This window comes from Felis catus, chromosome X, assembly GCF_018350175.1.
Source record: "Felis catus isolate Fca126 chromosome X, F.catus_Fca126_mat1.0, whole genome shotgun sequence".
Lineage (NCBI taxonomy): Eukaryota > Metazoa > Chordata > Mammalia > Carnivora > Felidae > Felis > Felis catus.
Genome location: NC_058386.1, coordinates 124849080 through 124862043, shown reverse-complemented (window position 1 = coordinate 124862043; position 12964 = coordinate 124849080). Strand labels below are relative to the sequence as shown.

The 12964-nt window shown below is 50.7% G+C and overlaps 1 protein-coding gene across 1 annotated transcript; it reads right to left on the bottom strand.

Moving 5' to 3' along the window:
* Window positions 1-615: 615 nt before the first annotated feature.
* LOC123383284 (melanoma-associated antigen 9-like) lies at window positions 616-2552 on the bottom strand. The gene is made up of 2 exons (XM_045050398.1): window positions 2534-2552; window positions 616-1769 (listed from the first exon to the last, which is right to left on the bottom strand). Exons 1-2 carry the CDS (start codon window positions 2550-2552, stop codon window positions 1108-1110), a joined length of 681 nt encoding a protein of 226 aa, XP_044906333.1. The 3' UTR covers window positions 616-1107.
* Between the last annotated feature and the right edge of the window lie 10412 nt (window positions 2553-12964).

Genomic DNA, 12964 nt, shown 5'->3' with positions numbered 1-12964 from the left:
GATGGGTAGAAAACACCTAGTCCGTGCACTGTGCTCAACTACACTGGGACAAGAGTGCAGGACACTTTCACTTCCTGATCCAGGAGGAGATTTCTTTGGTTTGTCCATGATCCAAAAGGAACTTCTCAGAGCAATTATCTATTTGAGATTTTGCTCACACCCCTAAGGGACACCATCTGTGGGCCTGGCCACTGTCAACATCCAGTTTCATTGTGATCAGCTGCGCAGAAGGCATCACACTGACCAGAGACACCAAGCCAGCCTGGCTCAGGATGTCTCCACTGTAGGGCTCCCCCTGGAGCCACACTGCCTCACCCTCCTTTGATTTGTTCTGCTCCTCTTAGGGGACCCTTCCCTGCCTTCCCACTGGGACTGTCGCTGCTAGACAGTCACCTAGGGGTGGGACGTGTCCCGCCTCTCCTAGTGTCCTCACTGCCAACACAGGGCCCTTCCGAGAGTGAGCAGAGCTCAGCGAATGTCCGGCCACAAATGTCCCAGTGAGCTGGGGACCTCTGCTCAGATCGAGTGTCTCCTCCTTTCTCGGAGACCCAAGCAAAGGCAGGCACACATCTCTATGTCCCTCGTCCAGAATGACAGACGACAAGGGACGAGAAGCAAGAACGAACATCTTTTATTGCTCCATGCCCTGAAACCATCCGCTTACTGCCAAGGTCTTCACGTTTGCAAGACATCCCTGTCTGTGCCCAGCCCAGGCACGGCGTTTCCCTTCTGGATCCCGAACGAGGACGGAAGGGTTCCCAGCTCGTTGCACCAAACGGCACAACTCTGACTCTTGAACACCTGTGGCGTGGGTGCCACTCCCACACTGAGCCCGAAGCTCACGAAACCTTCTATGACAAGGAACAACATCGGAAAACTTCCTCGAGGAAACAAAGATCGATTTCCGAGGCCACGTAGACAGAGAACAAGAACCCACCCAAACGCGCGCTTGGCCCCGCTTTCCCCCAAGCCGCCCTGGCCCTCCACTACTCACAACGCCCAGCGCCCGCTCTGCTCGCACTCGCAGGGGAGAAGTGGCCTGGCTTCGTGCCCCGCAGGAGAAGCTGCTCGACCCCAGGTGGGAACGGGCCCGGCTGCCCCTCGGGCTCAGGCCCGCTCTTCCTCATGGCTCACAGCCTCTTCGGACAGACACGGAGACCCGGGCTGCCTGCTGTTGACCGCGAGGAAGTGCTGCAGCACTTGCACGCCACTGGTTTCTGCGTGGGCCCTGGGACCCCACAGGAACTCGTAGCGTGCGGGCTCGCTGCCGGGCACCTGCCGGTACTCCAGGTACCCTTCCTGCACCCAGACGTCGGTCAGCAGCTCCCTGGGCTCCCCATAGAATACGTGCTCCCTGCCGGCATACACCCCCATGACCCCCAGCGCTTCCCACACCGCCTCCTCAGGGGCACGGTCCTCCTCCAGGAGGATCACCCACAGGACCAGCACCAGGAGGCTGGTCTTGGGCATGCCGTTCCTACCACTCGGCGTCCCATCGCAGCTGAGGCCCAGGATGCTGACCAGGACGTAGGAGCCCTCGCGGGGGTCCACTTCCTTCACGTCGACTCCAAAGACCAGCTGCAGATACTCGCAGGCTCGGCGGAAGATCACGGGGAAGCGGTCCTGGTCATCTTGGCTAACCGCCGCCAGCATCTCCGCCCGTGTGGTCGGCTGCTTGGTGCGATACTTGAGGAGCAGAAGCAGCACCAGGCTGGCCACCTTCACGCGGAGCGCATCTGGGAGCGAGGCCTGGGCCCCTGCCGGGGCCCCTCAGGTGCTCGACCCCTCCTCATCGGGGCTGCTGGAGCCCTGGTGGGACTGGCTCCCCGAAGCGCCTGCCATGGCCCTGGGGGAGGGGCAGGAGCTCCGAGGGCTCTGGGGAGGACTCGGGGACCCGGCAGCAGCAGACCCCTCCTCCAGGGGGACCAGAATGAGGACAGAGCAGGAGGAGGACAGGGAGGAAGAGGAGGAGGAGGAGGAGGAGGGAGATGGGTACCCCCCTCCTCCTCCTCTGCTTCCTCCTCCTCCAACTCCACCTCCTCCTCCAACTCCTCCTCTTCCTCCGACTCCACCTCCTCCACCTCCAACTCCACCTCCAACTCCTCCTCCTCCAACTCCTTTTCCTGGGACTCCACCTCCTCCACCTCAACCTCCACCTCCTCCACCTCAACCTCCACCTCCTCCACCTCAACCTCCACCTCCTCCACCTCAACCTCCACCTCCTCCACCTCAACCTCCACCTCAACCTCCACCTCCTCCACCTCAACCTCCACCTCCAAATCCACTTCTTCCACCTCCTCCTCCTCCTCCACCTTCTCCTCCTTCAACTCCACCTCCTCCACCTCCTCCTCCTCCAAATCCACCTCCTCCAACTCCACCTCCACCTCCTTCTTCAACTCCACCTCCTCCTTCTTCAACTCCACCTCCTCCACCTCCGTGTCCTCAGGCTCTGGCAGCGGTGCATCCCATGGCAGCGGTGCATCCCATGGCAGCGGGACCTCTCTTGGCTCCTCCTTAAGCTTGCAGAGCTCACTCCTCTGACGCAGGGGCATGATGGTCGCCAAACCCTGAAGACAGAAGAGGGGTGGCTCCTCAGGGGGAGGCCCAGCCCACCCAGACCCCGAGCTCCCAGGCCTGAGAGCGGGGCCGCGTGGGGGTTGGGGGCCGAGGGGTCCCCTCTGGGGTGGGATGGGCGAGCCCCCGGCCCCACGCGCGGAGCACGCACCTCGCCTGGACAACCGACTGGCACGCGGCCTCGCCTCCTCTGCTCTGTGACCTCAGGACTCCTGCCTCAGACCAAGGCCTCAACTGCAGAGCTCGCAGAGCCCCTGGAAGAGGGAGGGATGGAGGGAAGGAGGGGGGGAAGGAGGGGGCGCCTCAGGGTCTCAGGGTGGGTGCAGACCGCGAGCACCGCCCCGGGCCCCCACCCCCCACTGCGGCCAGGAGATTCTGGCCAGGACTCTGGGCGGCCCCGCCCCGGGAGCCCCCACCCCCCACCCCCCATCCAGCCTGGGCCTGCCCCTTCCGGGCCTCCCCTGACAGCCAGAGCGGACCCGAGCGGCAGGGTAGGCCTGGGCCCTACGCAGGTGTCCTGGGCTGGGAGGCAGCGCCTCCTCTCTCCCCTGCACCCCGGCCAGGGCCCGGGATCCTGCCTCGGCTGACCGGGGTCCAGCCCCGCACACCAAGGCCCTCCCCTCGCCCAGACCCACCGCGGGGGCGGCTTTCCGAGGGCGGCCCCGGGGCTGGGGTCCAAGGGGCCTCCGGCCGTCCTCCCGCAGGGCTCTCCCGGGGAGCCCCGGGCCCGCTGCCTCCCACCAGAGCCCTCACGGCCCGGCGAGGTCCGGGCCAAGGCGGCTGGCGTCGCACGAGGCGACCAAGTCCGGGGAGGCCCGGGGCCGATGGCGGGGGGCTCACGTGGCTTCCTTGGGGTCCGTCAGCCCTATCCTCTCGTCCCCATCCGGACTCCCTGGGCGGCCTGGGCCTCGGGCTCTGCCGCCTGACGCCGGCTCCTCGCGCGCAACCAGCTCTCAGTCGGGCTGGGACCCAGAGCCCGAGTCCGCCCACGCCGCACGCCCTGGTCACAGTCGTCGTGGTCGCGCCACCCTGCAGCCTCCACCGCCGCACTCATTCCCCTCTGGGTCCCGGCTCCCTCGCTCCTCCCTCTGGGTCTCACCTCGAAGCCCACGAGGCTCTGCGCCCTTCCCGCGCCTGACGGGATTCGAGGCGCGGCCGGAAGACGCCGACGCCCACGCCGACGCCGAGGCCCCCTCGCCACGCCCCGCCCCGCCGGTCTCTTGAGACCCGGATGCGGAAGTCCAGACACCCCGCGGGGCCTCGTTCCACTAGGCGCTTCCCTAGGCTGCCGCTAGGGGTCGCCTTCCGGGCCGGGGCCGGGGCCTGGGTTCTGGGGGGCCAGAGTCCCTCCCTCGGTGTTCCCTCCGTGGCCTCCTGCATCCCGGGGATGGCCTGTGCGCGTGGCCGCTGACGATGGGAACTCGTGCCCCTCAGACCGGGGTCCGAAGGTCTCTGGGACGCACCGCCCAGGCTCAGTGACGGGGCGCCCGCCACCTCTGGCCACCCGATGCAGGGGCTCCCCGGGCCTGTGGCAGGGACTGACTTCGTAGCTGGGGTATAACTTGACTCCTGACAGCACCTGGGCCCTCTTCACCTCTGCCCACCTGAGCGGCTGCTCCCGACAGACAGAGAGTCCCCTGTCCTCCCCAGCTCACCGATCCTTCCCCCTGTTCTGCCCTCTCGCACCCCACTCCGCGGCCCTGGCTACCTGGCACCCGGATGCACGAATCCAGTCTTGCCCAGTGTCTCCATCCCGCCTGGGGGCCTTACCGGACTGATTCTGATGTTGGGTCCAGGCTCCTTCCGTCCTCTGCATCCTCACCAGGAATCGCCGCAGGACCTGGGCCCTGCCCTCTGAGAAACTGAGGTTTCGAGCCGCCCCCCCCCCACTCTGCCCCGTGTCTCTGAGACCAGGCTGTGGAAGTCTGGCCCGACTCGCCTCCAGGAGTCCCCATCCCGCCCAGGGCCCTTACTGAAAGGATGCCAGGGCCCAAACTCTGGGAGGTCCCCTCTGTGTGTCCTGGGGTCCTGAGCCCCTTGGCCCTGGCCCGGCCCGTGTCCCTGCCCTCTCCTAACTGGGATCTTGCCCCTCACCCCAAGTTCCTCAGCTCCCTCGGATTTCCGAGGCGCAGTTGGCTGGACGCAGCCTGCAGCCACCCTCTCCATGGACCCCAGGGCCACTGCAGGGGCTGAGAGCCTGTCGCCAGGGTGGAGAGGGCCCCACGGTTGTCCTTCAGGTCCCAACACCTGCTCCATGAAGAGCCGGGGCCCATCCCTCTGGGGCCCCGTGTATACAGCCCTGCTGGGAGAGGGGCTCCGCCTGACGACCCTGCCGGGGTCTCTCTGGGCTGCCGGCGTGGCTGACCTGGATTCCTGGCTGCGGTGGCCCGCTGTGCTCCCTCACAGGTCGACGTATATGCCTGTTTGCCGGGTCTGGGCCCCTTCCCTTGGCTGACCTGAATTGGGCCTTCTGGACCGAGACCCCCACCTCTGTCACCCCTGTCTGCAGGGAGGACGTCAGTGGATGTCACATCTGGACCCCATGGCCACCGGTCCCCAGGCATTGATAATATCCCTCAGAGGTGGGTTTCGGAGGCTGGCAGAGGTTGGGGGGGGGGGGAATCTTCCCTCCTCTCTGGGATCCTCACCTTGACTCTGGCAGGCTTGGGTCAGAGCCTCACTTTTACTTCGGCACCGGCAGGTCAGAGCCTCAGACCCAGGCTCTCACTCCCTATCTTTCCTGAAGACATGAGGGAACGTTTTTGAGGGTTGTGCCCAGCCTTTTGCCCTGGCTTGAGGTCTCTCATAGCTGCCAACAGGGGCACAGGTGGGCTAAGTAGCCCCCAGTATTCTGAGTCGTGTGCCATTTTCAATCCTCACCCAGGAGGCTCTCATCAACACTTAGGGAATGCACGCAGTTGCAGGACAAATGCCTGAAGTGGAGCTTTAGTGCCCATAAACCTGGGCAAGGGTCAGAGAAGATGCACTGCTTCCCATGTGGTCCCTTTGCCAGCACCCAGACTTCAGAAATATGTTCAAGATTTAATTTACTGAGGAGGCTGAGGAGCTCCAAGGGTTTTGGGGGATGATCCTACGATTTTATGGTTATCTAATATTGCAGGGTCCACTGCAGTGAGTTTTCCTTTGTCATGCTCATCCATAGTAAGAAGTACATTGTCCAACTCTACCTAGTGTGTGTACTATATACATACATATGTATACACACATATATATGCATGCCTCTTTATGTTATATATTTATGAGTGTGCATATATATGTGTGTATGTGTGTAGACTATACTTATTTGATGAAGACTAACTTGTCTTACTACATGTGATTTGCTTTGATACTCTCTATTCTAGTCTGTTCTTTATATTCTATTTACATAATAATTTTTGGAAAGGGTATTCCTCCCTGCTAAGATGATTTCAGATGGTTATTAGCACAGACTCTGGACTCAAATGCCTCAATCATCCCATCTTTACCTCTGTCTTGGTATTACTCCAGGGCTACTGGCATGTGTGCTGCCAGAACCCGCCTCAGATTTGTGCCAGGATGTAGGGGCAGAAGTTTAAAATCATTTCTCCTATCCATCCTGTCATTTGCATCTATGCAGCCTACAGCACCTTCCCACATCCCTGTTGCTCTTCACACCCCAAGCCCAGACACAGGCACCAACTCACTACTCCCCATTCTCCCGAAGAACTTTCTCCTGTTTGTTGTTTATAATTTGTTGTTGATTCCCCTTCTCCCCTTCCTTCTATAGTCTTCCAGGTTTGGTATGGGGAGAAGTCAGCAGTCTGAGCTTGATAGTCATCTTGCCAGCTACACGGTAGGGCACTAAATCTGTAAATCATTTAAACAGAATTCTGTGTTTGCAATATTCTGGAACAATATATACTGGTTCATTTATTTGGGACTTCTTTTACCTGAATCTATCAGTAAACCTGTGTACTTGTATACTTAACTATATTTATAAAGATATATAAAGCTATGTGTCATATATATGTATAATTTATATGATTATGTATAGGCTTTTTTTTTGAGAGAGAGAGAAGGCGCAAGTGAGCAGGGGTGGGGGAGAGAGAGAGAGAGAGAGAGAGAGAGAGAGAGAGAGAGAGAGAGAAGCAGGGGTCACCCAAAGCGGGTCTTGAGCTCACCCGAAGTGGGACTTGAATTCACAAACTGTGAGATCATGACCTGAGCTGAAGTCAGATGCTTAACCGACTGAGCCACTCAGGTGCCCTACTTATATAGTTTTCTGTATAGTTACATAGATCTTGTTGTTTTTGCTGGGCTTCTTTATAGGTAATTTTTGAATTTTGTTGTCATTGTGAATGGAGTATATTCTATTACATGTTCTAATTTGTTAATAATTTTGTGTGGCAGAGCTAGGTAGTTTGCTATAAGGATCTTTCATACACTATCTGAAGACTCATCCCCTTGAATATCGCACGTGCCTACTCCTTTGACTTTTCAAAATAAGTGAACAGATTGTTATTAAACACTATCTCTTTATTTTCAATGTGCATACTATTATTTATGTGACACCCATAGGTCTGGCTTTGTGTTCCAGTACAGGTATAAATGGTGAAGGTGAGAGTATCTACCTAAATGTAGTTCCTGTCTTTAATGGGAATGCCTCTCACATTTGACATTTAAATATGTTCACTATTTTAAGAAATGGAAGTTCTTCTCATCTTAGTTTGCTAAAACTTTTTACTGTGAATTCATCTTGAATTTCTTTAAAATACTTTTTCTTTACTAACTGATGTGATCAAATGCTTTTTATTTCCTCTAATTTGTCAATGTAGGGAATTACAATTGAAATTATTTTTTAATGTTAAGTCATATTTTCATCCCTTAGACACAGACTGCTCATTTAATTCACTGTTGGGTTGAATATGCTATTAATTTACTTAGGATATTTGCTGCTATATGAATGAACTTGGCACAAGTATTCTTTTTGTGGTATGTCCACATTTAATTTTTGAATAAAGAATAGCTAGGGGCACCTGGGTGGCTCAGTTGTTGAGCATCCAACTCTTGATTTTGGCTCAGGTCATGATCCCAGGTTGTGGGATCAAGCCCCACATCAGGATCTGTGCTGAGTGTGGAGCCTGCTTAAGATTCTCTCTCTCTCTCTCTCTCTCTCTCTCTCTCTCTCTCTCTCTCTCTCTCTGTCTCTGTCTCTCTCTCTCTCCATCCCTCCCTCCTCTTTCCCTCTCAAAAAAAAAATAGCTAGCTTGGGAGAATGAGTTAACAGTTGCCCATCTTTCTATAGTTTTGGAAGAGTTGACATAAGATGGTGATTAGTTTTCCCTGATATTTTGTAGAATTGGCCCCCAAAACTGCCTGTCCTAGAACTTTTGAGGGTGACTTTAGTTTTGAAAACAGTTTCAGTTTGTATTGTTAAGGTTTTTTTTTTTATTTCTGTATGGGCCAATTTGGACATTTTTTCCCCCTAAAAATGATCATTTTTTGGGGCGCCTGGGTGGCGCAGTCGGTTAAGCATCCGACTTCAGCCAGGTCACGATCTCGCGGTCCGTGAGTTCGAGTCCGGCATCAGGCTCTGGGCTGATGGCTCGGAGCCTGGAGCCTGTTTCCGATTCTGTGTCTCCCTCTCTCTCTGCCCCTCCCCCGTTCAAGCTCTGTCTCTCTCTGTCCCAAAAATAAATAAACGTTGAAAAAAAAATGATCATTTTCACTTAGGATTTCAAATTTAATAAAATGATAATTATAATGAAATGTTTTCTTGTGGAAAGTTATAAATATATACAATAGTGGAGAGAATAGTATAATAAACTCAATATACCTGACCCTCATCATCAAAAACCTTAATTACATGGCCAATCTGGTTCCAATTATTTCTCCACCTACTTTGTGCCTCATCTGCTGGAATAATTATTTTATGTCTAAATATTTCAACGTACATTTCTAAGCATGAAATGTTAAATATCGAAAATATCCAGTTATTTTTCATATATACCTGAGGGCCTTATACTTTTTCAAAAATTTGAATTTGTTTCCAAATATGGTTCACAGCTGTGATTATTCATTATGTTCCTTAAAATCTTTAAAAATCTATAAATTCCCCTCACATCACATCTTTTTCCGTACAATTTTTTTGTTGTTGGAAAAAAGAAAACAAACCAAGTCTTCTATTGTGACCTGTTTCTTGTAGTGTAGATTTTACTTAATGTAACAATTTGGTGTCCCGTAACATGTGTTTTAGCCCCTTGTGTTTCTTTTAATTAGTGATTAGAAGTGTAAGCTTGATCAGATTAATTTGCTCGTGTGTTTGTTTTGTTTTATTGTTGTTATTATTGTTGTTTTGCAAGATCACTCCATAGGTGATGCTATGTACTTCCATTAGGCGTTACATATTGTCTGGTTGTCTCTCTTTGTGCTGATGCCAGCAGTCATTAATAATTACCACCTTTATCAGGGCGCCTGGTTGGCCCAGTCGGTTAAGCATCCGACTTTGGCTCGGGTCATGATCTCACAGTCTATGGGTTCGATGCTCCGCACCAGGCTCTGTGCTGACAGCTCAGAGCCTGGAGCCTGCTTCAGATTCTTTGTCTCTCTAGCCCTCTGCCCCTCCCCCACTCACACTCTGTCTCTGTCTCTGTCTCTCTCTCAAAAATAAACATTAAAAAATAAAAAAAAAACAATTACCACCTTTATCTATTAATGCAGGATGGTAATTCTCTCATTTTCTCTTTCATAGTTTATTGGCTGAAATACTTCTATATGTTATGTTAACCTTAAAATAAAACAGCCAAGTATTTTACCAGAAAAATGTTTTTTTTTTTTTTTGTAATAAAAGAGAATTGCAATATTAGGACACACAAGCTACTGCAAAACCATAGGCAATGCTGGAGAACAAAGGAGGGGTTCTTTTATAGAGAAAAGGGGAAAGTTTGGAGGGCTCTTATGAGCAGAAAAACCTATGGTAGTAAACTGGGAGTTTGAAATATAGTGGCTTTTCATTGGCTAAATTGTGACCTTCTCTCATTGGCTGGGCTGTTGCTAGGGGATGAGGAAACCTTATTACCTTTGTTGGGATTATAAAGTAGTTGCTAAAGTAGAATCTACTTGCAAGGTGGGGCGCTTTCTGTTGGGTCTGCAATTGACCTAGAGTGGTAGTATGTGAGAGCTCCCCCTACTGGACTTCTGACTCCATTTTAACCAACGTTTCCTTAGTTTTCACAGGAGAGACATTTCCTTGTCCACATCCACCATTGGTTATACTGAGAAAAAGGTGTAACATATTTGTAGTGTTCTCTTATAATATTTAAATCTCCTGTGCACCTATATTTTGTCCAATTTTATTTAATTTAATTTGTTTATTTGTGCTTTTTTTCAGTAATTGATCATATTTGCAAAAGTATTTTGTAAGTATTTTCAAAGAACTGGCTTTTGTTATTTAGCTCAACTGTTATTTGTTTCATTATTTCTTTAAAATTTTTTTAACGTTTATTTATTTTTGAGAGAGAGAGAGAGAGAGACAGAGTGTGAGCTGGCGAGGGGCAGAGAGAGAGGGAGACACAGTATCCGAAGCAGACTCCAGGCTCTGAGCTGTCAGCACAAAGCCCGACAAGGGTCTTGAACCCATGAACTGTGAGATCATGACCTGAGCCAAAGTCGGGCGCTTAACCAACTGAGCCACCCAGGTGCCCCTTTAAAAAAATTTTTTTTTAAAGTTTATTTATTTTTGAGAGAGAGAGAGAGAGTGTGTGAACAGGCACATTATTTCTGCATTTATATTCATTATGTCTAATTTTCTACTTCTTTAGGTTTATTATAGTATTCATTGCCTAGCTTCTTGAATTCCTTGGATGTTATAAATATTTCTTATTTTTTAATACATTCAAGGGTATATATTTCCTAATGAATACATTCCTAATTTCCTAATTAATACATTCAAGGGTATATATTTCCTAACTAGTCTAAATGATACTTAGACTACTATCCAGATAAGTATCATTTAGACAAAGGTAATATTGTATAGCTTTATGTGTATTACTTAAATATTTTACAAGTTGAATATATCACTCTATAACTTATGGTATTAGAAGTTTTTAGACATACATATACAAAAACTAGAGTGTAAAATTATTATTTTATTTATTTATTTTTATTAAGACAATATTTTAGAGCAGTTTAAGGGTCATAGCAAAATTAAGGGAAAGGTACAGAGATTTCTTATATACTCTCTGTCCCCACACATGCATACCCTCCTCCATTATCAACACCCCCCACTAGAGTGATAATTCCCTCTAATGTTTTTTAAATTTCAGTTATTGTATTATTCAACTTTGATGGGTTCTTCTCTATATTTTCTATCTCTTTAAAAGTTTTTTAATCTTTATTTTTTTGAGAGAGAGAGAGAGACAGAGTGCAAGCGGGAGAGGGATAGAGAAAGAGGGAGACACAGAATGTGAGGCAAACTCCAGGCTCTGGGCTGTCAGCACAGAGCTCGACATGGGGCTCGAACTCATGAACCACAAGATCATGACCTGAGCCAAAGTTGGACGCTTAACTGACTGAGCCACCGAGGCATCCCTCTATCTCTTTGTTGAAGTTCTCACTCATTTTTTTCTACTCTTCTCTCCAGCCTTGTGGGTATCTTTATGATCATTACTTTCTTTATCAGGCATATTATTTATCTGTTTACTTTAGTTCTTTTTTAGAGTTTTTTTTTCTTGTTCTCTCTTTTGGAACATATTCCTGCCTCCCCATTTTACTTGACTTTCTGTGTTTGTTTCTATGGATTAGGTGGAATAGCCACTTCTCCTCAGCTGGAAGGAATATATTTGTGTATCATCATCCCCTGTGTTAACTGTGTGTGCTTGGTAAATTTGCTGGCTGAGTGGAGCTGTGGCTGGCATGGGCTGAGGGTCCTGGAGCTTTGCACATAGCAGGTGCCCTGTCAGGACAGCTAAAGTGGATGCAGGCCAGGGTGTCCCGGGGTTTCTATGTGCTGAAGGAACCCTAGAAGGACTGTAAAAGCTGAGATGGGTGCAAGATGGAGTGTCTCATGGTGCTCTGTGCAGAGGGTGCCTTGGCAGGGTGGCTGGAGCTGATGCAATGTATGGGCCCTAGTAAGTTCTCTATGCTGAGGGTGCTCTAGTAAGATCACTGAAACTATAGTGGGTGAAAGCTGGGGGGACCCAAGGCTCTACAAACAGAGGGAACCTTGGCAGGAATAGGTGAAGCAGATGTGGATATAATCAGGGGTGTTTCTGGACTCTCTGCATAGAGGGTGCCCTAAAGTGGCAGCTGGAGCTAAGGTGAAGTAAAGACTGGGAGGTCCTGGGGCACTCCAGGGGGCATCCTGGCAGGACAGCTAAAGCTAAAATGGTCACAGGCTGATGTGGTCCCTGAGCTCTTCATACAAAATGTGCCCTAGCAGGACAGCTGAAGCTGAATTGTGTCCAAGCCATGGTGTCTCAAGCTGTTTAGCACAGTGGGTGCGCTGGTTGAGATACTGAAGCCAAGGCCTTTGCAAGTGGGTGTGTTCTAGGATACTCCATATAGGGAGCATCCTGGTGGGTTAGCAGAAACTGATGCAGGCACAAACCTGGGATTCCTGGGGTGCTCGTCTTAGAAGACACCCTGGCAGTGTGACTGGATTTAAAACAGACATCAGATGAGGTGTTCTAGAGAGCTCTGCACCCGGGGGTCCTAGCAGGACATCTGAAGCCAAAGTGGTGTGGGCCTGGAGTGTTCTAGGGTGCTTTGTGTCTGTGTCACCTTGGCACGAAGGCTGGGGCCGTTTTGAGCGCTAACTAGTGGTGTCCCAGTGTTCATTGCCCTTTGGCCACCTTGGTAGGTCAGCTGGGGCTGGTGTGGGCTAGGGGCCTGGGGCTCACTGAGGCAGCAGGCCAGTTAGGGTGCCCAGACTATGCACTGGTCTGTGATTCAAGGTGGAGATGGGGTGTAGACTGTATCTGTTAGCTTCTCCCACCTGGAGAGTGTTCCATCAGCTACCCTCACTGGTGGAGTTCTAGGGCTGACTATTTTATATCATAGTTGGTCTTTTGAACAGTAGTTTTTTTAAAGAAATAAAATAATAATAATATAAAATAATTTTTAAAATAAATAAACGAAAAAAGAAAAAGAAGCAACAAAGAAGAAAAAAAAAAGCAAAAAGAACAAAAACAAAACAAGACCAAAAAACCACAAAACAAAACCAAAACGAAAAACCAAAAAAACACAAACAACAACAAACCCCTTATTGTCTGTTCCCCAGTGCTACTGGTGCTAGTGTGGGCTTGCAGACTCTGGGATCACTGTGGTCCCAAGCTTGCTAGTTTGGACCCTGGTCCCTTTTGGATATTTAAACTGGAGTGTGAATGTAAACCATGTTGTTCTCCAGTCTCTC